This window comes from Cicer arietinum, chromosome 3 (genome assembly GCF_000331145.2).
Source record: "Cicer arietinum cultivar CDC Frontier isolate Library 1 chromosome 3, Cicar.CDCFrontier_v2.0, whole genome shotgun sequence".
NCBI lineage: Eukaryota > Viridiplantae > Streptophyta > Magnoliopsida > Fabales > Fabaceae > Cicer > Cicer arietinum.
The window spans coordinates 3,530,250-3,556,716 of NC_021162.2; the positions used below are offsets into that span (position 1 = coordinate 3,530,250).

Consider the following 26,467-nt stretch of genomic DNA (forward strand, 5'->3'; position numbering starts at 1 on the left):
TATATATATATATATATTACTTTTGTTATTTCAATAAAAATTAAAATATTTTTTTAACGAAAAAATTATTTTATAAATGCCCATTTGGAATTTGGATTTACTAAATTTTTTTCATAATTTAAATTTCTATTTATTTATTTTATATGTATTTTTATGAATTATAATAATTAATTATATATATAATTTTACTAAAAATTAAAAAAAATTAATTTTTTTTAAAAAAAAAAAACAAGTTGGAAGTTGCCATTTGGGAGTTGGTTTTCCTTAAGGAAGTCGCCATTCCAAATGGCGACTTGTAAGGGGAAAAAAAAATTTAAAAAAAATGACATTTTTGTATATTTATTTCAAAAGGGAGTATATATAGGTATTTTTTTTTAGAATGAGGGCAGTCAAAAAGAACCCCCAAAATGACGAACAAATAAAATACTGCACAAAAACGAAAAAAAAAAAAAAAAACTAAATATATATCATTTATTTAAATGAAAGAGAACAATAAATAGTTAATAAAGGTGATTTTAGATAAAAAAAAAATAAAAAAAAAATCTTAAATTACCTCTATCTAATAAATAAATAAATAAAAAGAAAGAGAGAAGAAAATAGGAGAGAGAGCTAGGTTAAGAATTGGCTATAAGCTCTGATCAACTATTTATTCATTCATTAATTATATTGGTGACTTTATCTTGAATAATATGGGTTTCACTTTGATGCATCTACAGAAAACGTACACTAAGAGGTTAATTTATATAGTTGGAATATCACATACACAGGATCTCGATTCTCAATCTATTGTATTAATCAATATCTCAACTCTCATTTTTTTTTTTTTTCATAATGTATCAGATGTATAGACTAACTCATTTGAATATTTTAATTATAGATTATATTTTTAAAGAGTGAATGTTTATACATATACTCATAAGCAAAATATTAAACTCTGGACCGATTACGTGTTTAACTCATTCAAATTGTACTTAGTTGTTAGTCGTATATTCTCTTATATTTTAGAAAATAGTTTCTAAATTTTTAAAAATCTATTATTATGAGGTTTTAATGAATTATTTTTTAATATTTTAGATATTTCAATTTTTAAAAGTTTAAAACAATTAATGGATTATTTTAATATATTTTGGTTTTTTACAATATAAAGGGGAAAAGTTTGAAAAAAAACTGTAAAATTAAAAAGGATAAAATAGAAATTTAGGTGAATCGTAAGAGTACGAAATATAACTGTAAAGATGTTAAATAGATTTCTCAATAAAATACAATTAAATAATATATTGATGTATTTGATCTAATTTAAATTAAATATATTAACTTTTTAAATATTATTTTTATTTATATTTCATTTTTGAATCAACATATACTTAAATAATAGTTGGAATATTTATTTTTTCCTATTGTTGGGGTAGTTTTAACGTATACCAAAAGAACAAATACATAAAAACTAGTGCTATAGTATATCATAAAACTTATCCAAAAACATCAAAGAATGAATATATTTATATATAGTAGAAAGGACGACGCAAAAAAGTGTCCAGCAAAATGAATAGGTATTAAAAATCGGTCCTAACAACGCCATAAATTCTTAGTGACGTGTCACATTAATTAATTTTGTTGATAGGTTTAAATCTCTCCCCGGGTAACATGAAAAAGACAATTGGAGCCACTTGATTTTCATTGCCACCCTTTCAATGTTCTCTCAATCCAACACAAAATGTTATTATTCATAAATATTGCATAATATTTCATCATAAAATATATATATAAAATAAGAGTGTATATTAAAATCGAGTGGAGTAAGAGAGCAGGGCCACCCTTGCCATACACTATGATACGTCTCTGCCCTCTTCTACATAAGCAAATATAAAGTACCGATTTATTAAAAGAAATATAAAAAGTGCCTCTATTTCATATAAAAAGTAATATACTTTTTTGTTTATAATTAAGTTTGGGAAAAATTCTTAACTTCTTTTGACAAATTTACAAGAATTATTTAGAAACTTAGATAATTAATTAGTTATTTGTATTTTTTAAATATTTAATATTAATAATTAGTTGTTAATTTTTGTTAGAGGGAGAAGTTGAACCAATGATCTATTTATGGTTTTAACTTCCTTAAATCATCAAACCACTTTATAATTCTCAATTTAATTATTTGTATTGAATTTATCGATAAGGTATATTGATTCTCCAAAATTACTCTTTAATTATTTATATTTATATTTTTTTCATGTAATTATGGTCTAAAGTTTTTAATTAATTATTGGTATTTTATTAAAAAAAAATAATGTATATAGCAATTCAAAAAGAAATTTTTATAAAAAAATAAGAATTTTTTTAAAATGGACTTATATTTAAAATTGAGGTAATATATATATCAATTATATATATAAAAATGAATACACAAATGATTGATTACGGCCACAATAACTAGCACATTTTCGTGTTTGAATTATGTAAGACTACATCTGTTGTATGGTGTATCAATTATAAATACAATTAATTTAGAATTTTTTTTTATTTAATGGTGTTTTTAGTTGTTGCATCATATAGCGGATATAAGTTCCAGGTCCATACATGTCTTGATATGCAAACACATGTTTCAGATTGTGTATTATAAAAGCCAACCAATTTATATGTATAAAGTATAAATATATAATGTATTGCAAATAAGCCAATTTCTAATATACACTGTGGTCCATCAAATTTAAAAAATATTTAAAACTCCAACAATTACAAACGTTGTCTCTTAAAATTAGACATTAATAATCATCTTTATTGTTATGACCGAGATAATAACTTAAATCATACTAATTCAATAAAAATAAGTAATATGTATTTTGTGTTAAATCATCATCAATCAATTCGTCATCTGTGAACTATTATTTCTAAAGAATATAATTAACATTAGAATTCACGTTTTGCAAATAATAATAATAGTGAATATGATGTACTAATACTATTACTATAGTACTACTGTTAAATTAAGGTTTTACTATTGTCATCATAATGATTTATAATGATGTTTCAGTGTCAATTTAGTTTCTTATCCCTTCTATGTCGCTGACATATTCTTTCTTGCCCCATCTCATATTAATTTCTTTATTTTAATTACTAGCTTCAATTCTCCAACTTATATATCTCTTTCTTTCTCTTTCTCTTTCTCATTCTCTTTCAATTAGTTTCTCCTCCAACTTCTCAACACATTTTGTGCTACTTTTAAAGATTATAATATTAAAGTTACTATATAGTCTTTAATTAGAACAATTCCAATGGGGAGATCACCATGTTGTGACAAAGTTGGTTTAAAGAAAGGACCATGGACACCAGAGGAAGATCAAAAACTGTTAGCTTACATTGAAGAAAATGGTCATGGAAGTTGGCGTGCTTTACCTTCAAAAGCTGGTAACTTCATTTTGATATTTGTATATGTAACATTGTTGAAAATGTTTATATAGTTTTCTTCAAAATGGATCAGTCGACTGCACCGTAAAATCGACCGTAGAGGATCTGGTATGCTCACTATTGTAAAAATTTGGCTATTTTTTTGCAGGACTTGAGAGGTGTGGTAAGAGTTGTAGATTGAGATGGACTAATTATCTAAGGCCTGATATTAAGAGGGGAAAATTCAGTTTGCAAGAAGAACAAACTATTATTCAACTTCATGCACTTTTAGGCAACAGGTTTGACATATATTCATCTATAAAATCTCATTTTTCTAGCATTGTTTTAAATTGCAGTCTACAATTGAAATAAAAAGTTTTAGTAGTCTCTGCAACGATATGAGAAGTCACAACTACAATTGTGACAGTATCAAAGTTTGCAACATAACTACGATTGCAACAACAATTTAGAAACATGCTATCTAATGACTCCAAGTTTCCACCATTGAGATCTTCATTTGATTATTTTCTATTTTTCCTATCATTTTGTTATGGCTACAAGTACTCCAGATCCTGATTTTAAATTGCAATTCTTGTTACATTGCAATTATATGGATAAATGTGGCCGATGCAGTCACAATTACAATTGTAATATTGTAGTGAAGACTTTTAAAACCGTTATATCGTGATCGTAACTACAATTATGAACCACAATTTAAAACAATGCTCCAAATTGTCCAAATTGTGATTGAACAAAAAACCATCAAGATTTATGCTACTCTTTGACACCATAATATTTTATTAGTTTTCTCACACAAACTTAGAATAATTGTATAGATCAGACATTTTGCAACTGAAATGTTTTGTACATCAAAACTTTATATCAAACTTATAATATACAGTTTATGCTTAGTTAAATACTATTTCTTTTATTGAAATTCGGTCACACACAATCTCAATATAACACAACTGTTTGCAACTTTGAGTCATAATAATTCTTTTCTTTTACAACTCCTTTTTTGTTTGTCCAGAATCTATTTAATGCCATGGCATCTCAATTTCCTTGAAACTGCATATTATAATTCACATTTCCAACACATTCTTAATTTAGCATTTTCAGCCATGTTCATAAATTTACTCCATGACAACCAAGTTTATTCAAGGTGGTCCTTAAATGCAATATTAATATTCCCTTCATCATGACCAATCCAAATAACAAATGACTAATGTTGTTTAATTTATGCATGCATGTAATGTAATGTATTATTATAACAAATGATTAATGTCTTATACTTTAGGTGGTCATCAATAGCCACACATTTGCCTAAAAGAACAGATAATGAGATCAAGAACTATTGGAACACACATCTAAAGAAAAAGTTAACAAAATTGGGAATTGATCCTGTCACACACAAATCCAAAAATGAATCCATTTTCTCTGATGGACATTCCAAAAGTGCTGCAAACCTTAGTCACATGGCTCAATGGGAAAGTGCAAGACTTGAAGCTGAAGCAAGATTGGTCAAAGAATCAAAGATACATACAAAACATTCATTGCAACATCAGCTTGGAATAATTAATTCTGTTTTTCCATCACAATCTTCATCATCTGCATCGTCTTCTTCAAATCAAGTACTTCACATTAAGCCAGATACTATACCCTCAGGTTCGTTAATTTTTTTTATAGACAAATATTAGTATATTAACATTTATGTTCGAATTTTCACTAATAGAAAAACGTCGTTTAGAGACTGGAAAATCGGTGCCTATAGAATGTCTTTATTCAGTTGGTAAACACATGATTTTAAATTGCGATCTACAATTGCAATATTGTAGATTCTGAAGTCATGGTAGCCATAATTTAAGATGCATTTTCTCATAATATAAATATTTGCAGTGTAACTGCAATTTTAAACCATGGATAAACAACTCGATGACTAATTTTTTCCGTCTCTAAATCGGTCACTAAATGACGAATTTCTAGTGGTGTATGTTCGGATTTTCTCGTAAACCGGAGTCTAAACCTTAGTCCTTTAACTCCTTTAACCTTAGGTTCTTTAGATGCAATGAAGGCTTGGTTAAAATCTAATGAAGGAAATAATGGTAGTGATCTTGAGTCTCCTACATCTTCTCTATCATTTTGTGAGAAAGGAATTGTGAAAGATGAAGGTGAGAAAGAATGGAAAGGTTATGAAAATTCAACAAATTTGGAAGAATACAAAGATGGTATGGAGAATTCAATGGCTTTTCCTTCTACCATGCATCATGAACTGACAATGATCACATGGGGTTCTTCTGATGATAATGCACATGTTAGTGTTGCTGATGAAGCTGGTTTCACTAATCTTTTGCTTAATAGTTCTAACTCCGGTGACCGGAGTTTGTCCCCGGAGAGTGGTGGAGAGTGTAATACTTGCTATGGAAGTGGAGGTGAATTCTGTGAAGATAACAAAAACTACTGGAATGACATTCTTAATTTAGTGAATTCTTCACCTTCTGATTCGTCCGTTTTTTGATTACTAAAAAAAGTTGAGTTATCGATAAAAATTAATTATAAACAATATTAAATTATAGTCTTTAATTTTGTCGTTGTCTCATATGCTAAAAGACAACAAAATTAGAGACTATTTTTTAATGATAATTTTTGTCGATAATTTAATTTTTTTTTTAAGTGATGATTAATTGATGAAATTAAGTTTGTGTTAGAAGTGTTAGTTGCAAAATTATGTTTCTTAAACCACAAGAAGTGTGACCACATGCAAAGTGGAAGAAAAAAATTAAAAATTATTTATAGTTTCTACAGTTGATTTTGTTGAAACTAAGTAATGTATAATGTCATGTCAGAAAACAATTAAATCATGGAATTCTGTGAAAAAAACAGGTCATTGTCGGTTGTGTGTATGGTCAAATATTGATAATGAAATTGTTATGAATTTGACAAGATTTATTACTAAGGTAAATTACTAAATTTTCCTATGTTCAAAATGGATTCAAGTATATAAGTAATAATAGAAGTATTTAGTAGGAACTTTTATTGCTGTTGGTTTCATGTCGCATTCATGTTACTTTTCAATGTTTTTAATTCAATCATTAATTAATGGCATGTGCTTGTATTTATTTAGTTTCTCTTTCTCCACTATGGTCATTTATTTATGTACACGTACACTTCATAATTTTATTTTATTTAAATTTGGATTTATGTCATAAAAACAAAAACAAAAATTGGATTTGAAATCTTTCTGCAGAATTGTATGGAAAATTAAATGTGAAAGTCCAAATCAGAAACATCTATAAATGTCACATGTCACCCAATAATCATGTGGATTAGCCTCTTTTACGAAACATAATTTATTTTCTTTTTTTAGATATTGGTTAACATTGTTGGAGAAATCGTGGACTTGTAGTTTTAGTAGCATTTATTTGTGTTTGTTATGATTTTTCGGATTTCAAGTATACAGCACAACGTGTTTGAGATATTGTATATTTTGGATCTTTGTGAATTCTTACAGTTTTATTTTTTAAGAAAAGATGTATTGGTAGTTTAAGAGTAGTTTATAAACTATTTTTTGTCTCGACTATCAAGTGATCTGAAACTTTTTTGCTATACAAGAAAAGTAGTCCTCAATTGGGCTAAAGGGTTTGTTAGTTATGTGGTAGACACCTATGCGGGTTCGTTCCCACAAACGGCGCCTATATTCCAATTTCTCCAACCTCAAGTTCGTAGCCTCACGTCTCTGAGGTATTATCCATTTTAGGTGTGGTAGGAGCTCGTTCCGACTAGAAGTCCACAACACCACATCTCTGAGGTATTGTCTACCAGTGAGCTCTCACAGTTTTCTCTTTTGTGAAAAAGTGTCTCAGTGGTTTGATGAATGTGAGAGTAGTTTATAAGCTATCCTTAGTTTCGGTTACCGAGCATCATAGACTTTTTTTTTTGTTTAAGTAGAATCAAACCAAAGATTATCAATATTCATTTTTGTGAATGAACGAATTATTTAAATATAAAAAATGTTTATAATATTTTTTTTCACTCAAGAGTCATATTGATATTCCACTCCAGTCTACCTTCCATCTGCTCATGTTAAATCCTTATTATAAAAAAAGAATAGGGTAAAATATGTTTTTAGTTCTTATTAAACTATTAGTCAATTTCATATTTAATGGAGAATATTTATAAAAATACCTCTATATTGATTAGAATGAATCTTGCTTACAATGAGAAAAAAATATTATCTTCTTTTATATTTAATGGTGATATGGTTTGCAGCGATAGTGTCAAGTGTCAACCATCCAAGAAGGATTATAAAATAAATAAAAAAACTTTATGGGAAAAAGAGTTATCCAAATCGATAGATGTGAAGTTTTGAAGGTAATTTACATTATTGGGAGAAGATGTAGAGGCTTGTAGCAAAGCCTTTTGTTGGTCCTGAGTGAAAACTTTAGTAGCATTGTCTAAAGTTGAACTTTCAGAATCATTAGAAAGAAGAGCATCATTATTATCAAGACTCATAGACGAGCAATCGTTTGAAGCACCCGAATTAGACCTTGAAAATTTTGGAGGGTACCCATGTTTCTTGAAGAAAACATATACCATATGGCCAAGTTTGTTGTAGTGGGTGTAAATTTTGTAGCCACGACCGCAACCAGAATAACCGCGTCCATTACCAAGAGAATATCTATGAGCAGAGACGCGGCTATAATTGGAAATAGAGCCATAGTTTTAACTTTCTCTCTGGGACTAAAGAATTTACGCTCTAGTTTTATGAGTCATAGTCTTCACTTTCTTTCCAACATTATTTGAGAACAAACAAGGGGATATTGTTCTTTCAAGCCCTTTTGAAAGCGAGTCATATAATCATGTTCATTGTATTCACGAATCTTAGGTGAAATAGAGCAAGAATTTCATCTTTAAATTGGTAAAATAAGTTGTGATTGTTGAAACACATTGCCTAAGACCATAAATTTCATCTTGTAAGTCTGAAAGTATGAAAGTTGGTGTTGTTAAGAGAAGGAGGCATAAGAGCAAGCCCATGGTTATCACTGGGATGCATGAAGAAGGGGTCAAGCATGTCATTCCGATAACTTCGATATTGATTTGAAGATTTCTTAATAGATTGATGATGTTAGATTGATCGTTGAATGAGAAAGCAAAAACAAATTTCTTGGTCAGAGTCCATCGCGAATTTCACAAGAGAAATGACAACTCTTTGGTAAACGTACCAAATCACTAAAGTAATAATAGTGATAGGTAAAAATTGTTTTCGCAAGAATTTTTATTAATTCAATAATGCAATAAATTTGTAAACACTTGGGTAATTAAAGGGATTTAATAGTTGGTTGTTTGAGTAAAAACGAATTAAAACTAATTAGAGAGTATAAATAAAAAAACAAATAATTAAGGAATTTGAATCACCTGCTTTTTTACTAAGTAATTATTGATTTATTATTTTAATAATCCGACCTTTTTTATTACGTCAAATTAATAAATTAGACTAAGACTAATTCATTGGCTCAAAATCTCTTTTTTATAACAACAAATGATAATTCTTTAGGTGATTAAGTTTGTTACTCAAAGCACGTACGAACGTTATTTATAAAATATATGTTAATATATTATATTCCTATAAAAATATTGAAACATGAACATATAATTTGATTATGATTATTATAGTCTATTTTCTAATAACGAAATAATACATTTATTCAATTCCATTTTATGGTAATCAAACACAGAAAAACATTAAAAAAATATGTGAATAATCAAATAGTTTTAATTGCAAATATAGCATACAAAAATTAAAATTACATAAATTCAAAAAGATGCATCTAATTTCAAATCAATAAATAAATTAGCTACTCATAATATTTAATAAAAAATACATAAAAAGAAGAAAATAAATTACACATAGAAGTTGCACTAAATATGCTATGCTATAAAGTGTAGTTATCTCCTTGTTTGTATCCAAAAATCATGTCATTTTTTATTTTCTCCTTTTATTCTTTTCACTAGCGAGTAGCGACTACTCTCTTTTTATTGCTACCCTTTTTTCCTCTAGCCATCATGCTTCTTACTAATATATACTAGTACTCGTGCCATCCATAAATGAACTTTTCCCAAAATTAGATTAAATTATGAAAATAAATATAGATATATTATATAAAATTTACATGACTAGTAAATAAGATGTAAACATTATTTTAAAAGTATTTTTATTATTTATAAAATATTTAAAGAAGTCAACACTATAACTATCACAATTACAATATGATTAATAATATTTTTAAAAGAAATTATATTTAATACCTCCACAACATGACTTGAATAAAAAATTAATATTTATTGTCAAGATGGAAGTTCAAATTCAAAGACCTAAATAATATTTTAGTGTAAAAAAGACTTAAATAATGAATGTTACTAATATTATTTTAACGGATAAATTCAAACTATTGTTTATTATATATATGTCTACTAATAAATTATTTAATATTAGTACAAAAGTGGGATATGATAACCACAAGAGTAACTCTTGCTTGAGTTTGTCTATTTAATAACATTTTGTGAGATTAAATTTTATCAATTCCACCCTTCAATTTTTTATATTATCTTATCAATTTGAACACCAATATAAAAATTGGATATGTATTTTTATAGGATCTTATAGTCCATATTATAATTCTATTTTAAAAAGTATATTCTATGTCATAGTGAACTTATTCGATAAAGTATCAAATAATATTAAAAATTTATTAAAAAAATTACATATTTTTCAATAAGAACTATTAATTAAATGATTTGATTGATGAAATTTAATATTTGTAAAAGGTTATTAAGCAGAGTAACTAAAGTAAGAGTTATTTCAGGAATTGGCTATAATTTTTTTTTGCTTAATTGAAATTTTAGTCCCTCTGTTTTTATCAATTCACGAAATTGGTCCCTCTAATTTAAAATTTGACAGTTTTGATCTTTAATTTTGATTTTTTAACTAAAAAATAGCGATGAGACATATTTTAAATAATGTGACATACGATATTATGATGTAAAATGATTAACACCTATGAAATCACAATAAAACTCTCTAAAGCTTAACTTTCAACTTCGAATTTTTTTCATTTTGTAATTTAATTAACGACATATGAAGAATTAATACATCTAGATGATTCTATATCATTAAAGTATTCTACATCATTTAAAATATGTTAAATCGTTAATTTTTAGTTCAAAAATCTAAAGAAGTTATCAAAACTGTCGACTTTTAAAAAATGAGGACCAATTCCATGAGTTGGTCTTTTGTATTTTACCTAATATTTGTTTTAGTCTTTAATAAAATGGCAAACTTGTATAATTTTGAAAAGATAAAGGATTAAAATGAATATTAAGTAAAAGACAAATGATTAAAACAAAAGATAAAAAACTAAAATAAATAAATAATAAGTAATAAATAAATAAAATGAACATCAAGTAAAATATAAATATTAAAAAATATATTGCAATCCATAAAAAAATCATTATCTCATTTCCTTGTTTTTGTTGACATGGCAACACAAATCTTTGGGCTCTTTTTTGTTAAAATTAGTTTTTGATAGTTTATAGTTGATAGCGAATTGATGATAAATTAATTGGAGTGTTTGACAATGTTAACAAATCAATTAGCTTAAAAATATATAATAACATAAAAGGATATTTTTAATTAATAAATAAAATTATATTGTTAATCTTTAAAATATTTTGAATTTAGTAATTTGAAATTTATTAATCTAATATATTTTATATTTATTATTATTAATTTAATTTTTATTCACTAAAATTTTATTTTAAAACATATTCACTAACTTTTATTTACTATTGAATATATTGATTTTATTTATCTATTGAGGTGTTGCTGTATTATTCACTAATTAATAGCTAGATTTTAGACAAATTAAAATATTTGTTTGTTGAGTTGATGATGCAGTATGATTAAATGACAGATATTGACTCCTAAAAAGTATAACATAAACATTTGAAATTTATCATAAATATTTAGTTTCAAAAGATGTTTGATGTAGTATGATTTCAAAAAGAGATATTTGTGTATATAAATAAATATATAAAAGATTTAATTTGTATACGTTGGTTGTGTAAAAAAAAATTATCTATTTATCCAATCAAATAAATCAATATATACTTTTATGACAATATTTTAAAGTAACATAAAAAAGTGATATGGTGTAATATGATTGAATGCATATATAAAAATAAAAAATAAAAAATAAAATTATACTCTATCGGTACATATAAATCAATATCATGTATAAAGCCTTTAATATTCAACTTTCTAGAATATTGTAATTAATATCTCAAAAAAGAAGGGAAGAAAAACATTGTAATTAACACATTGTAATTGTAAAAAAAAAGAAGAAGAAAATGTACAATGCAATCATAGGAATGTTAACCTTATAGGTTAATGTGTAATTTGAAATTGTATTGAATGTCCAGGAATTATTTTGTAGTGTAGTTGGAGTGTATTCAATTTCAAGGATTCCTCTTTGGACAATTATGATTTGATTTGATTAGATTTGTTGGTCTAAATTTGAAATGTCAGAGAATTTGCATGTTTTACCTACTTGACAATTATTAGAAATATTTAATTTAATTTAATGGAGCATTTAATTGTGGGATTTGGTAATATTGTGGAAAGTGACACTTTTAGTAATTCGTGAATATAGCTCTTGGAGAGTGTTTTGTTAAATGTATAATAAATATAATGAAAATTTCATTGTATTTGCATAAGATATAGAAATAGATGCATAAATATTATTTAGGCTAAATTACATTCGTGGTCCTTTAACTTTATTTTTGGTAACGTTTTAGTCCTTTATTTTTTTTTCCCGACTTGGTCCTTTATTTTAATTTTAAGTGACAATTTGATATTTTATGCTTTAAAATTTCAACAATGATATCCTTTTTTATTCAAAAATTCAAAAAAAAAATTCAATCAAAACTCATAAAATTAATTATATTCTTCAATATAATACAAATTTCATCAAATTCATAACGCAAATCTTCAAATAAACTCATATTTTCATACTTTATTTGATATTGTTAGGAATAAATGACTAAATCGGGAGAAAAAAAAAAAAGATAAAGGACTAAAACGTTACCTGAAATTAAGTTAAAGGACCACATATGTAATTTAGTCTATTATATATATATTTTTATTACATATAAATAATATTGTATAAAATATAAAGTAATAATTAATCTTTTGCAATTTGTAATCCTTTTATTATTAGGCAACGCAATAATAAGTTATAAAGTGACATTCCACTTGCAATAATAAGTTTTAAGTAACAATAAATTATAGGTTAAATACCACCTGTGATTCTTTAATTTAATTTTAGTTAATATTTTAGTTTTTTTTTTAATTTGGTCATTTATTTTAATTTTAAGTGGCAAATTGTTCTTTTATGTTTTAAAATGTCAACAATGTTATCTTTTATTTTTTGCAAAAATTCAAAAAATTCATCAAAAAATTTAAACAAAACCCATAAAATTAATTATCATTCTCAATATAATGCAATTTCAACAAATTCATAACTTAAATATTTAAATAAACTCATCTCTAACAACAAATATGAGTTTATTTGAATATTTGAGTTACGAATTTAATGAAATTTGTATTATATTAAAGAATATAATTAATTTTATGGATTTTGTTTGAAAATTTTGTTGAATTTTTTGAATATAAAAAAAAGGATAACATTGTTGATATTTTAAAACATAAAAGATTAAATTGTCACTTAAAATTAAAATAAATGACAAAATCGGGAGAGAAAAAAAAAAGATAAAGGACTAAAACGTTAACTGAAATTAAGTTAAAAGATCACAGATGATATTTAGCCTAAGTTAAAAGAATCACAAAACAACAATTTATTTAAATAACTCCTTATAAATTTAACTAAAAATTACGATAACTATAATAAATAATTACTTAAAAGACAACTAAAAACATATATATGTTACAGAGTTATCAATGAATGAGAAATTACTACGAATGTGTGTTGATGAGGTAATTGAAAATTCTAGATAAATTCAAATTCAAATGTTTCAATTGAATTTATTTTATTTTAAAATTTTAATATTTGGATAAGAGAATTTTTTTTCTAAAATTGAGCTATTTTTATAAATTTTAAAAGTTTTGAGGAAAAATGAAAAATAAATTTGGGCTAAAATTAAAATTTTATAAAATTTGAGGGACTATTTTGCAATTTTTAGGGACCATTTTGCAATTTTTGAATATTTTTAGGGATCAATTAGCAAAAAAAATATAGAGACTAATATGCAAATTTTAAAATATATAATGTCAAAATTATAGAAACTATTTCATAATTTATTTATTTTTTACTAAACAATTTCATGATTTATAAATTATAAAGTAAAGAGGGAATTTGAAATTCTTAAGTTTTAGTTATTATTTGAAATTCTCTAAATTTACCTTTGATAAAATACCTCATGAAATCTCTTCATTTTTTAAAATTCTCTAGACTTATTATTCAAACAAGATAACTTATTTGAAAGATTTGAATTACCCTATAAAAATTACACTCTCTTAAAAAAATCCCTAATGCAAACACACTATGTATATTGTGAATTATACCATATTAATAAATTTCATATTAAATAGAATACATTTCCAAAAGTACCTCAATATTAATTAGAACGAGTCTTGCTTACAATGAAAAAAAATAGTTCTCTCATTTTATATGAGATTGAACCGAGAAAAACAAAAATTAACTAAACTAATAGTCCTAAAACTAATTAAAACATAATTCCTAATAATTCCTAAACAATGGAGAAAAATATAATTAAAACTTAATACTAGGAGTCAACAACACAAAATAGAACAGATAAATCGAGTCTAATAAAAACTAAAATCTTTCAAGTTTAGTACATATTTAACCATAATAATGACTAGTACCAAACAGTCGATATCATTAGAATTGAAGGCTACAGCCTCTCTCCTCTCAAAAATAAAATTATGTTTTTTCTTCTTTTTCATCACTCAGAGGAGTAATTGAGAGCTATTTTTAGTTGAGAATCATTCATACAAATTATTTTATTCTCTCTTTTCATTTAAATAAGTGATTTTTTACATACACGCATATATAATCTAACAACTTTTTTATTTATTTAAACATTATTAATTTAGAATTAATTATTATAAACAATTTTATTAATGAATTCATTAATTTGTTTATTGTAATTGTTAAAATTCAGTGTATATCAACTTCAACTCCCTTTATAGCAACCAACCACGACGCTACAGCTGGCCTCAAAAGCACCGCCTTCATTGTGTGTTTTTCCAGTGGCTTTATTTTCTTCTTTCAAACACAATTGTGTTTTACACCAGTTGTCGCTGCTTTTTTTTTTTTTTACTTTGTTACAGTTGTGCCAACATCAGCTGCCTCTTTTCTAGTGCGCATCCAAAACAAACAAACACCGATGCGCAATCCTCCAGCGAGCACGACCGTGCTTCTCCCGTCGCCAACCAACATTGCACATGTTGTCACGTGCGTCTGTCTTCTCTATGTATGGGTCCCATGCGCCTCAACCAAATGCGCGCGTGAGCACACATGCACTTCTCTTCGGCCCCCTTCCGCAGGTCTTTTCATAATGTGGTGATTTTTCAGCAACCTCATTTTTCAACTCTTTGTTTCGCATTGTATTTGCTGTTGTGAGAATTTAGTTTCAAGGACAAGGTACCATTTGCTCAGACAATCATTTTATTCTCACCGATGATTAACCCGGTGGTGACTCTATTCCCACATATGAATCATATTAGTGGCACCATTTATTCTCACTGACGATCAATCTAGCGATGAGTCTATTCCCACATATGAACCATATTAGTTGCGCGTGTTATTCCCATCGATAATCAATTCAATGGTGCCTTCTCTTTTCAAACTAGTCCAAGAATTGTCAAACTTAGTTTCATTTTTTTTTTTTGTGATAAAATGTTTTGATATAACAAGCTTAAAGAATAATAAACTTTAGCTTGAGGGGGAGTGTTAAAATTCAGTGTATGTTTTAATTATTCCTTGATTATGCAACATCCTAGGCTAATTGTTAGTAGTCCTAGTCAATACAATTTCCTAGGCATCGAATGTAATTATTGCAGCATCATTATAAATAAGAAGGTGTGTGATCTCATTAGAGACATAAGAAATACACAAATAACATATTTTACAATAATAAAACAGTGAGTGTGACCAGTTTGAATTCTGATATTCAAAATTTAATTTTTACAAGTTCTATATTTAATTTTAAAATTTATTTTTCAAGGGATATTATGGAAATACCAAAGTTTTTCAAATTTATTTTTATTAACAAAAAATGATGATTGAAAAGTAGTTTTTATTTTGGTAAACAATAAATATTACTTGGTAATTGAAGAGTGAAATTTACTGAATAATTTCATCCTTTATTTACTGAAAAATATATATTGTACTGTATTACAAAAAATGGATTCTTGCTTTATAAAGAAAACCCAAAAGCTAATTATATAGAAAAGAGGGAATGTAGTTAGAATAACTAACTAGTTAAACAAACTAAACTGAATAAGACTAAGTCAAAGTATAATACAACTCTATATATATCAATACCCTCCCTCAATTTGATGAACATATTGATGTGAGTCGAAGCTTGGATAAAAAAGTATGAAATTGTGTAGAATATTTAGTACACAACAAATGATCGAAGGCAGATTATGAATATCGTATAGAACATAAAGCAGTGGAAAATTTTGCAAACCATTGACGACTGGATTGTTTTAAGCCCTACAAGGATTTTAAAAGTTTGTAAACCTATGTAGGATTAGCAGTAGAAATGTCAGGTGGTAATTGCATATAAACCTCTTCTTCTAAACTACCATGTAAAAATGCATTATGCACGTCTAGTTGATGAATATGCCAATTTTGAGAATAAGCAATAGATAAAAGAAATCTTACAATTGTGAGTTTAGCGACATGGGAGTATGTGTCAAAAAAAGTATATACCTTTTACTTGAGTAAAACCTTTAGCAACAAATCTAGCTTTATACCGCTCTATTGTACTAGCAGCTCTATACTTTACCTTATAGACCCATTTGCAGCCTATTAGTTTCTTACCATGGGGGAGAGGAGTCAAAATCCAAGTATTATTTTGGGTGAGAGCTTGAATTTCAGAATCCATAGCTTGAACCCAACAAGGGTGTTTGATCGCCTGCTTATAAGTGTGTGGTTCTTGGACATAAGAAATAGTAGAAACTAAAGAAAAATGCGCAGGTGATAAATTTTTATAAGACAAAATAAATGAAATCGTATATAAAGGATTGGGTGAAGAATCACCCACAACTATATTGCACTGAAAATCCTACAAATAAGCGGGTTTTTGCCTTGGTCTAAAGGACCTTAATTCGTAAGGTAGGTGCAAGGCTGTTAGTAGAATCAACAGTAATACATGTGTGGTTATCAAAATGTGAATTAGGAGGTATATTAGAAACATGACCAATATCATCTACAATGTAAATGGGATCATCAAAGAGAAGTGTAGTAAAATCAGCGACATCATTAGGAATACAATGCACATTAACATAATCAATGGAAGGATAAGGAAATATGTGCTCATAGAAAATAACGTTTCGTGAAGTTAAAATATCATGTGTATGAAGGTCAAATAAAACATAACCTTTTGTCCTTGGTTTAAATCCAAGAAATATACATTTGCGAGCTCTATGATCCAATTTAGTCCTATTATTTAATAAAGTTGAAGCAAAAGAAAGATAACCAAACACTTTTAAGTCATTAAATGTAGGTGGCATGTTATAAAGCATATCATAAGGTGTCTTGTTTTTAAGACAGATGTAGGTAATTTGTTGGTAATAAAAGTGGCATGACAAAGGGCAAAAGATAAAAAACATTTGGAAAGTTTGGAGTGAAAAAGTAAAGTTCTAGCGACATTTAATAGATATCTGTGTTTTCTCTCAACAATATAATATTGTGGAGGTGTTTCCACACATGAAGTTTGATGTAAAATACCTAAATCAGAATAAAAAGTAGGTATATTAAACTCAGCACCATTATCACTTCTAATAGTTTTAATTCTAATTGAAAATTGGGTGGAAACAAAGGTGATAAAGTGTTAGAGTTTAGATCTAGTGTCTGATTTAGCTTTCATAAGGAAAACCCAAGTGAATCTTGTGTGGTCATCAACAATGGATAAGAAGTATTTATATCCATCTATTGCAATGTCACCAATGGGATCCCAAATGTCAACATGTATTAAATCAAAAGCATGTAAAGAAATGCTAGAACTTAAAGGAAAAGGTAGTCTAGAAAATTTGCCAAAATGACAAGCATCACAAATCACTTTTTTATTGATAGAAACATATGGGAACAATTTACATATATTGTGCAAAACAGAAATAGAGGGGTGAGCTAACCTATAATGCCAAATATAAAAAGAATTAGAATTCATACAATATACATGTTTATTACAAGAACTACAATCAAGTGAGGCAGAATCATCAAAGGGCAAAACATGTTCATCATAGGACAAAACAGGGGATTTTTTTAGAACATAGAGGTTATTATGATGCTCCACAAGTCCAATCATCTTCTGGTTATGTGAATCATGAATAACACAAGAGTTTTTACTAAAGATTAGCCTACAATTCAGGTCATGGGTCAGATTAGAAGTTGAAATCAAACTGAATTTAAATTGAAGTATAAAGAGAACATTGTGTAAAGATAAGGATTTATCAAAGATAATGGAGTCATAAAAATGTGAACACACTATGATCACCATTAGGAAATGTAAGGTAAACAGGTTTGATCCTTTCGATTGTAGAAAAACATTGAATGAAAGAACAAATGTGATCAAAAGCACCTGAATCCAATATCGAAAACGATAAGTTTAAAGAAGCAGAACATGTATTAGAGACACTGGAAATCACACGATTAGTGGAATAATTGTCGGCTTTTGATTGTCGTGCATAGAATCGTGCTTTGAAGAATGAAGAAGATTAATGAGAAGCTTAAAATCTTCCTTGGACAGTTGAGTGGAAGGATCATCTGGAGTTGAAATTGCATAATGAACCGTCTTGTTATTATTAGCAGAATCGGAATTTGAAGTAGATGGTTTATGTGATCGATAACCCGGGAGGAAACCATGTTTGTAGTAACAAATTTTCACGAAGTGATTTTTTTAATGATAATTGGTGCAAAACATTTGATTTTTAGATTGGCCTCGTCCTCTACCACGAGCAGGTTAGGGTGCGCCTTGTCCGCCAAAACTAGGGTTTCCATAATTGATATGAAATGTAGTATTATCGAGCATAGTACGGTTGGTATTCGGTTCTTGTTGAACCACCATAGAATATACCTTGCTAATGGAAGGGACAGGGTCCATGAAAAGAATTTGTGTGCGCACATTCGCGTAATTGTCGTTCAGACCTTTGAGGAAACACATAACATATTCTTGTTGTTTGAAGATGTTGATAGTTGTGCTAAGTTTACATTTGTAGGGAGTCAAACAAATACAAGAAGGGGTAAGACGAAGATATTCGAGCGCATCCCATAAGATTTTCAGATTTGTGAAGAATGTTGAAAGATTGTGATCTCCCTACTTGATGGAGTGGAGATAGCGAAGAAGATCAGAAATACGAAAATGGTTACCTTTGGTGAATCTTTCATGCAAATCACACCAATGATCGTAAGCAGGATCGATGCAGATAGTACACTAAGAAATATGAGAAGATAAGGTTCTAGTAATCCAAGAAATTACCATATTGTTGGCACGATCCCATAGCTCAAAATCAGGATGAGTTGACGTCGGTTGAGGAAGAGATCCATTGATGAATTGAATCTTGTTTTTGGATGATAAAGCATGTTTCGTGGTCTTGCAACATTTGAGATATTTATTGTCATTTAAGGGTGGTGCGACAAGAACGGCGTCGGGGTTCTCACTGAGATGAAGATAATAAGGGTTACAAGGGTTCAGGGTGGGATCTTTTGCAGAGATGGAGGCAGTATCATTTTGTGGTTCGGAATCGGAAGAATTGAAAGAAGAATGAGAGTTAGCATTAGACATGATGAAAAGGGAAAATCTTGAAAAATTAATGAGGAAAATAAATTTTGGGTATGAGAAATCTGGAAAAATTTTGGGATTGAGAAATCAAAAGGAAAATCTAGAAGGGCTCTGGGTTTGGGATCAGTTGGAAAATCTGGAAGGAAAATTTTGTGGTTCGGAATCAAAAAGAAAATGAAGAAAAAATTTGGTTTTGAGAAATGAAGCGGAAGCAAGAATTGTTAAACTCTAATACCATATTACATGGTAATAGAAAAGTGGAATTTATTGAATAACCTCATCTTTTATTTACTGAAAATTATATATTTTATTGTATTACAAAGAATGGGTTCTTACTTTATAAAGAAAACCCAAAAGCTAATTAAATAGAAAATAGAGAATGTAGTTAGAATAACTAACTAGTTAAACAAACAAAATTGAATAAGACTAAGTCAAAGTATAATACAACTATATATATATCAATACTAAAAACACAGGTTTAATAAAATTAAAATCCTTGAGTGTAACAACTTTTTTTTTTTCAAACAAAATATATAATTTCTCATGTGATTCCAAACAAACAAATAAATAATCCATTGTTAAATTAAAATCCATCAGTATTTCAATTAGATACGTAATACTCAACTTGTAAGGTTCAAAAATGTAGTAATAAAATGAGAATTGGCATAGACTAGAGTTCAACATAAATAAATTTCCTAAAGCTGACCACTACTACTCCTAGAATTAAATGAGATTTTCCATCTATTCTTCTGAAAACTTTACCGGTTGTGCAAGTAGATTAGGAATGTCATCTGTCCAAAAGTAAGAGGTCATCTCCAAATTTCTTACCAATAAATAATAAATAAAACAGTACAATACCCACATAATTAATGGCATTATTTCATTCAAATTGCCATATATACGGTAACAATTAAAGATAACATAACAATGTTTACTTAATTAATAATATTAGTTCATCCAAAACAACAACCAGGAAGTACACTTAAAATACAAATATATTATTATGATATTTGTATAAATAATAACATTAGTTCACTCAAACAATTAAGAATCAAGAGGTACAGTAATAAAAACAAGTATAATATCAAATATTAATTCACCCCAAACTAACAACAAGTACATTCATGAGCATAATATCCACGTCATTTATTATTAACATTGTCTCATCCAAACGAACAATTACAATCGTATATAGATTTATCACTACAATATATACACGGTTAATAACATTATTTCAACCAATTATCATGAGATACAATGTATCACTTATCTGTATAAAACATTAATCACACTTAATTCAATGCATACTTATGCCTTAATCTATATGCCAATGTAATGATTCCGGAATATCGCCTCCCCGCAAGGGCTTTCGTGGGTCCTTCCAAGCAACACCACTAATTCGAGCTTTGTGGGTCCTTCCAAGCAACACCACTAACTCTACATCCTCTCAAGGATATGTGGGCTCCAACCAATTATGGACGCACCACCACACGACTATGAATGAATGCATGAATATGAATGCATGAATGTGGACACTTTAATAAATAATTAATATAATGTGATACTAACTTATTAATGGCATTTCACATATAACATTTATCATTCACACTTTGAAAATGTTCAATACAACCATTATAACAACGTATCACATCATCTTTATTCCTTAGACTTTGAATATGTTCAACACAACCATTATAACAACATATCACATAATATTTATTTTTCATACTTTTAATATGTTCAACCTAACCATGAATATAACATGTCACACCATATTTATTTTCCAAATTTTGATAAAAGCAATTCAACATAGTATATCTCACAATTCTAAAATAATTACAATCACACATTCCCAAAATAAATACAAGCATACGTATAAATACATAATTGGAGTGATGCCCTTACCGATATGAGTGTCGTGATTAAATTCTCACGCAGCGGTCTTTTGCTCCAATTGCACTGATGAGATGAATTATCAACTCCTTCTTGAATTCCTTCCTTTTCTAGGCAGGAGTGGGGAACGTTAGACTAGCAGTGGGGAACGTGACATTTCCACCCAAGCCATGAAACATTTTTTTTTTAACGGTTGCTTTTATTATTATTATTATTATTATTAAAATTAAAATAATATCGTCAGCAATTATTTTTATTCCCAAAAATAAATATAAAAATAAAATAAAATGACTGGCCGTTACATTGAGTCAAAAAAATATAAAAATATAAATAAAATTCTTAAATATATCTTACAAGTACATGACAGAGTTTTATTTTTTTGCATACAACATTAAGGAGTTTTTAATTCGAATTATTACGAAAATGAAAAGAAAATAAAGTTAGAGATGTTTTAGCATATAGTATCCAAAATTATTGGGTGGAGATACAATCACATAAAATCCAATGATTATTATTAATAGTTCTCGTTTCTCACAATAACTATTGATTCTCATGGGATAGGCTCCCTTTAGCACATCGTTTATATTGCTTGCCTTTGTTGCAGCATTTTAGTTTGTTTAGTGAGTACCTTATTCTGAGTAAAGGGATTTGTGGAGGTGATAGAAATTTGACAAATTTATCAAATTTATCAAATCTCTCAAATAATAATAGTGATACGAGATATCGTCTTCATAAGGATTGTGTTTAATTTAAATAGGCAACAAAGCTAATAACACTTAGGTGAGTTAAAGATTTAATAATTGGTTGTTTGAATAAAAACAAATTAAAATTAACGAGATAGAAATTTTGAGAAAGAATCATTAGGATTTTAAATCACTTCCTTTTCACTTTGTAATTATTGAATCAATATTTTAACAATCAAATTATTATAGTTACATCAAATTAACATATTAGATAAAGACATATTCATTAACTCATAATTCATTTTTTATAACAATAAATCCTAATTGCTTAGGTGATATAGATTGTTACTCAAAACACGAAAGTTCGCCAATTTATCAAACATGTGTTATAATCCATATATCTATAGTCGATATTGAAACATGAACATCAATTATAAGTCCAGTTGCTACTACCTATTTTTTAATAGTGAAGTAATTTTTAAATTCAATTAGATAATGTTCAATCAACGAAAAGCATTAAGAATAAGAATTAATGAATAAAAATAACAATTTCATAGACTCAAGGAATCATTTACATCTCAATCAAAAGGAAAATTAGTTCATAAGAATAAGAATTAATGAATAATAAGGATTCAATACTACATAGACTCAAGGAATCATTTACATCTCAATCAAAAGGAAAATTAGTTCATGATTTATAAATTATAACAATCAAGATGATGAAATTACACAAAAGAATCTTCACTTTTTGCTTACAAGAGTGAAATATTCAAATTCCTAATCTCCAAAATGTGCTCAATATGATCCCAATGTCCTCTAGGTCAAAATCCTTACAAAACTTGAGTTTTAGCTTTAATAGAGCTTTGGGACATGTGCTAGTATGCAATTTGTTATGCTCTAGAGAGAAAATTGTGGCATCAAATGCATTGTGACACATGGATAAGCATAATGTACTGATTTTGGACACAATGCGATGCACTTAGACACAATGTCATTTGGTGTTAAATAAACACTTTTGGTCTTCTAAAATTTATTTCCCTCTAATTTAACTTGCACTTTTCACCTTTTTACAATCCAAATTGAATTTCACTATCTTCATGAAAGTTGTAGCTGTGGGTGTTAATTTTCATTTGCAACTAATTTGACTAAATTTCAATGTCTACAACTCTAGACATAATTAATATACTGCAGATGAGACATGTTTTTTCACCAAAATTTAGCACTACACTAAACCAATTAAACAAAACAAAATTGCATAAAATACCTCTAATACGAACATTAAATTAAAATAAATAAACTAAATAATTGATTCAAAATGACTCTACAAATAATGAGTGATGAAGGTTCATCATAAGAGAGTCATCTTTCAAAATCATTTCCAATGAAGCAATCTTCCCATGTTCTGGTTCACTGAGCATAATTTCCCATTGCCAAATCCACAACCATTTACCATCAACAAAGCTTCTCATATTAGTGATCATACTTTACTTTCTTCTAACAAAAATAAGCCAGAATACAATTCCTTCAATGTTCTATCACGAATCCATTTCTCCTACCAAAAAGAAATTTGTAACAGTAAACAAACAAATTATTATTAACATTAAAAGAAAACAAATATGGCCTCGTATATTATTCCCTATATTTATAGCAAGAGTCCACCGAGTGAAGTCCATCCTATTAAACTCATGATATTCCCTATTTAAAAGGTTCATACATCCTAAAAGGTCCATATTGCTAGCTAGACACTCAGCAAATCCTATGTTGCCACATTTTCCACTTATTTCAGGCACTCTCAACACCCAATATGAATTGTTTTTTTTTCATATTTCCTAGGATGTTTGTAACCCAGCTTTTCAACTCATTGCAAAATTAAGGAGTACCATGTTTCATTTTGTTGGTATCATGTTTTAAATAAGGAGTACCATATTATGTTGAAATGTCTTGGAATACTCGTTTATAATTTTTTTGGCCATAATTTCCTCTTATTTCCTCAAAATGGGTCCAATGTTTCATTTCGACGTACATTCTAAAATACAGATTGAGGACAATACAAAACAATTTACTTTCCTTCTAGTAGAGTTCATCCAAATAAAAACAACCTTTTTAGTCAGAATGCATACTTCAATTAAGAAATGGGTTTGTATTTTATAAAGTTTCAATGTGCAGAATCCTGCACATTTAACTAAAGAATCCTACTATCATATTTGCAAGAGTAAGCTTTACAGAGATAACAGATCTAAAGGCAGCAAAGAAAAGAAAGTTCAAGCTGCAATACAGAAACCAGTCCCAATTTTACATGAACAAAGCCACATATCTTAGGCCACATGATCATGTTTGCATTGGCATCAACCAAAAACAAAACAAAACTGAGATAAATAACACAGTACTAGGTCAATAAGAAAACTTTATAAAAAAATATTAAATTTTGCAAGCAAACTCCTTATGGTTTTCTTTTTCTAGCAAATAATAAAGAAAAATAAAAAATGGTTACCAACTAAAATACTCTATCTAACTTCAATGTGTTATCATTATTGGGAATAAAAAATCAAAGTTCATAGTTAATGTAAGGGTTATACTGGCAGTTAAAACATGATAAGTTAGATCTGCAAAGCGGTACCCAAAATTTCTTTTTGCACCATATAATTAGGCCAATGATAACATTAATCTATTACACAGCCTTATTCCAGTTGAGTGCAAAAGCCAAAATTTAATCAACCATTACAAATTCAAAATCATACATTTGAAAACAATCAAAGTCAAATATAAACAAAAAAAATGCAAAAAATAAAATAGCAAATAAATCAAACAAATGGGTCAAATTTTACATTTGAAAAAACAATTTCAAATAGAATAAGTTGAAAGAAAAATCCTAATTCTAATTCTAATAATGAACAAGGTGAACCAAATTACATTGCGAAATCGCATAAATTTGAAATACCCATTTGTGAAATTTTCAAAAGTTGTCACCTTTACTGTAATACAGAACTGTTATGGCTGCAGAGGGTTGAAGAGAGTTGGAATTTATAGGAGCGAGAATTCAGAAATTAGGGCATCACATCTTAATTTTTATTTTATTTTGAGTCTTCGGTTATTGGGCCTAATAGAAGACTGGGCTGAGTTAAAGAGTGGACCAAATGAGCCCAGTACTGGAATGGTCTTTTTTTTTTTATTTCTCCTCTATCTGTTTATTCTAGAAAATCTTCGAAATTCAATTTTTTTTTATTTAATTTAACCTCCTCCAGTTTAATCAATGTTAATACTAATTTAAATTTTTTCATATTTTTTTACACATTTGAATTGATTCGAATGTGTAAAAAAAATTTAAATTAATATATTATATATTCAAATTGGTTAATCTAAAATTATACGAAATACTAAAACAAAAAAAAGTATTTACAACTTCAGATTCAATCAAGATAAATCTTGTCTAGATTGATTATTCTAAAAGTTTAAAATGAGGGGAGAAAATTTAATAAATTTAAAGAGCTTTTGTTTTTCAACAATATTAGAATAGTCTGAGGACGTTTTAAGCAAACCTCGTAAAGTGTTTGAGTTTCAAAATGTGGACAAATTTAGGGGCAACTTTTTGTACCCTTTCTTTTTCTATACACATTTTCGCAAATAATTTACTCTTTAAATCGAAAAGTAGTGGAGACAGTGAACCTAGTAAAGTTAATGTGACAAAAAGCACTTAGAGCAACAACTAAGGGGAAATAGAAAACTCGAAGAAGTAAGAGAGTTAGAGTTGCTAAAGATTATGGACTCGAATATATGGCCTATAACTTAGAAGAGGATCATGCAAATCTAATAGAGGCTTTGTCATCATTAGATGCAGATTTATGGCAAGAAGTTATAAACGATGAAATGGATTCTCTATATTCTAACAAGTCATGGCATTTAGTAGATTTGCCTCCTGGTTGCAAATCAATAGGTTGTAAATGGATCTTGAAAAAGAAACTAAAACTCGATGGAATTGTTGATAAATACAAGGCACACCTTGTAGCCAAAGGTTTTAGACAAAGAGAAAATATAGATTTCTTCGACAGTTTTTTACCAGTCACTAGAATAACATCCATTCGGGTGCTATTAATGGAACAACAACCTGAAAGTTTTGTAATTCATGGACAAGAAGACAAGGTCTATAAGTTAGATAAGTCTCTGTATACTCTTAAACAAGCTCCTAAGCAATGACATGAAAATTTTGATAACTTGATTATATCGAATGAGTTTAAAGTGAATGAAAATGACAAATGTATCTACTACAATGGCATTTGCACTATCATATGTCTCTATGTAGACGAATTACTCATATATGGTTCAAATATTCGTGTTGTAAATAATGTGAAATCTTTGTTAAGTAACAACTTTGATATGAAAGACCTCAGAGAAACAAATGTAATCCT

General features: G+C 27.9%; 1 protein-coding gene and 1 long non-coding RNA gene across 3 annotated transcripts; one reads left to right on the forward strand and one right to left on the reverse strand.

Moving 5' to 3' along the window:
- Positions 1 to 3,074: 3,074 nt before the first annotated feature.
- LOC101489372 (transcription factor MYB106-like) lies at positions 3,075 to 6,330 on the forward strand. Of its 2 annotated transcripts, none has more exons than XM_004491776.4 (4): positions 3,075 to 3,405; positions 3,554 to 3,683; positions 4,682 to 5,049; positions 5,445 to 6,330. In XM_004491776.4, the coding sequence occupies exons 1-4, from the start codon at positions 3,273 to 3,275 to the stop codon at positions 5,897 to 5,899; spliced, it is 1,086 nt and encodes a 361-aa protein (XP_004491833.1). In that variant the 5' UTR covers positions 3,075 to 3,272; the 3' UTR covers positions 5,900 to 6,330. The 2 variants fall into 2 exon arrangements, with proteins under 2 accessions (XP_004491833.1, XP_004491832.1); XM_004491775.4 differs by having other exon boundaries at positions 3,076 to 3,405; positions 5,436 to 6,330.
- A 16,845-nt stretch (positions 6,331 to 23,175) lies between these two features.
- Positions 23,176 to 25,120, reverse strand: LOC113785720 (uncharacterized). Its single transcript, XR_003471845.2, has 2 exons — positions 25,032 to 25,120; positions 23,176 to 23,616 (listed from the first exon to the last, which is right to left on the reverse strand). It is a non-coding gene; the product is annotated as an uncharacterized lncRNA (long non-coding RNA).
- Between the last annotated feature and the right edge of the window lie 1,347 nt (positions 25,121 to 26,467).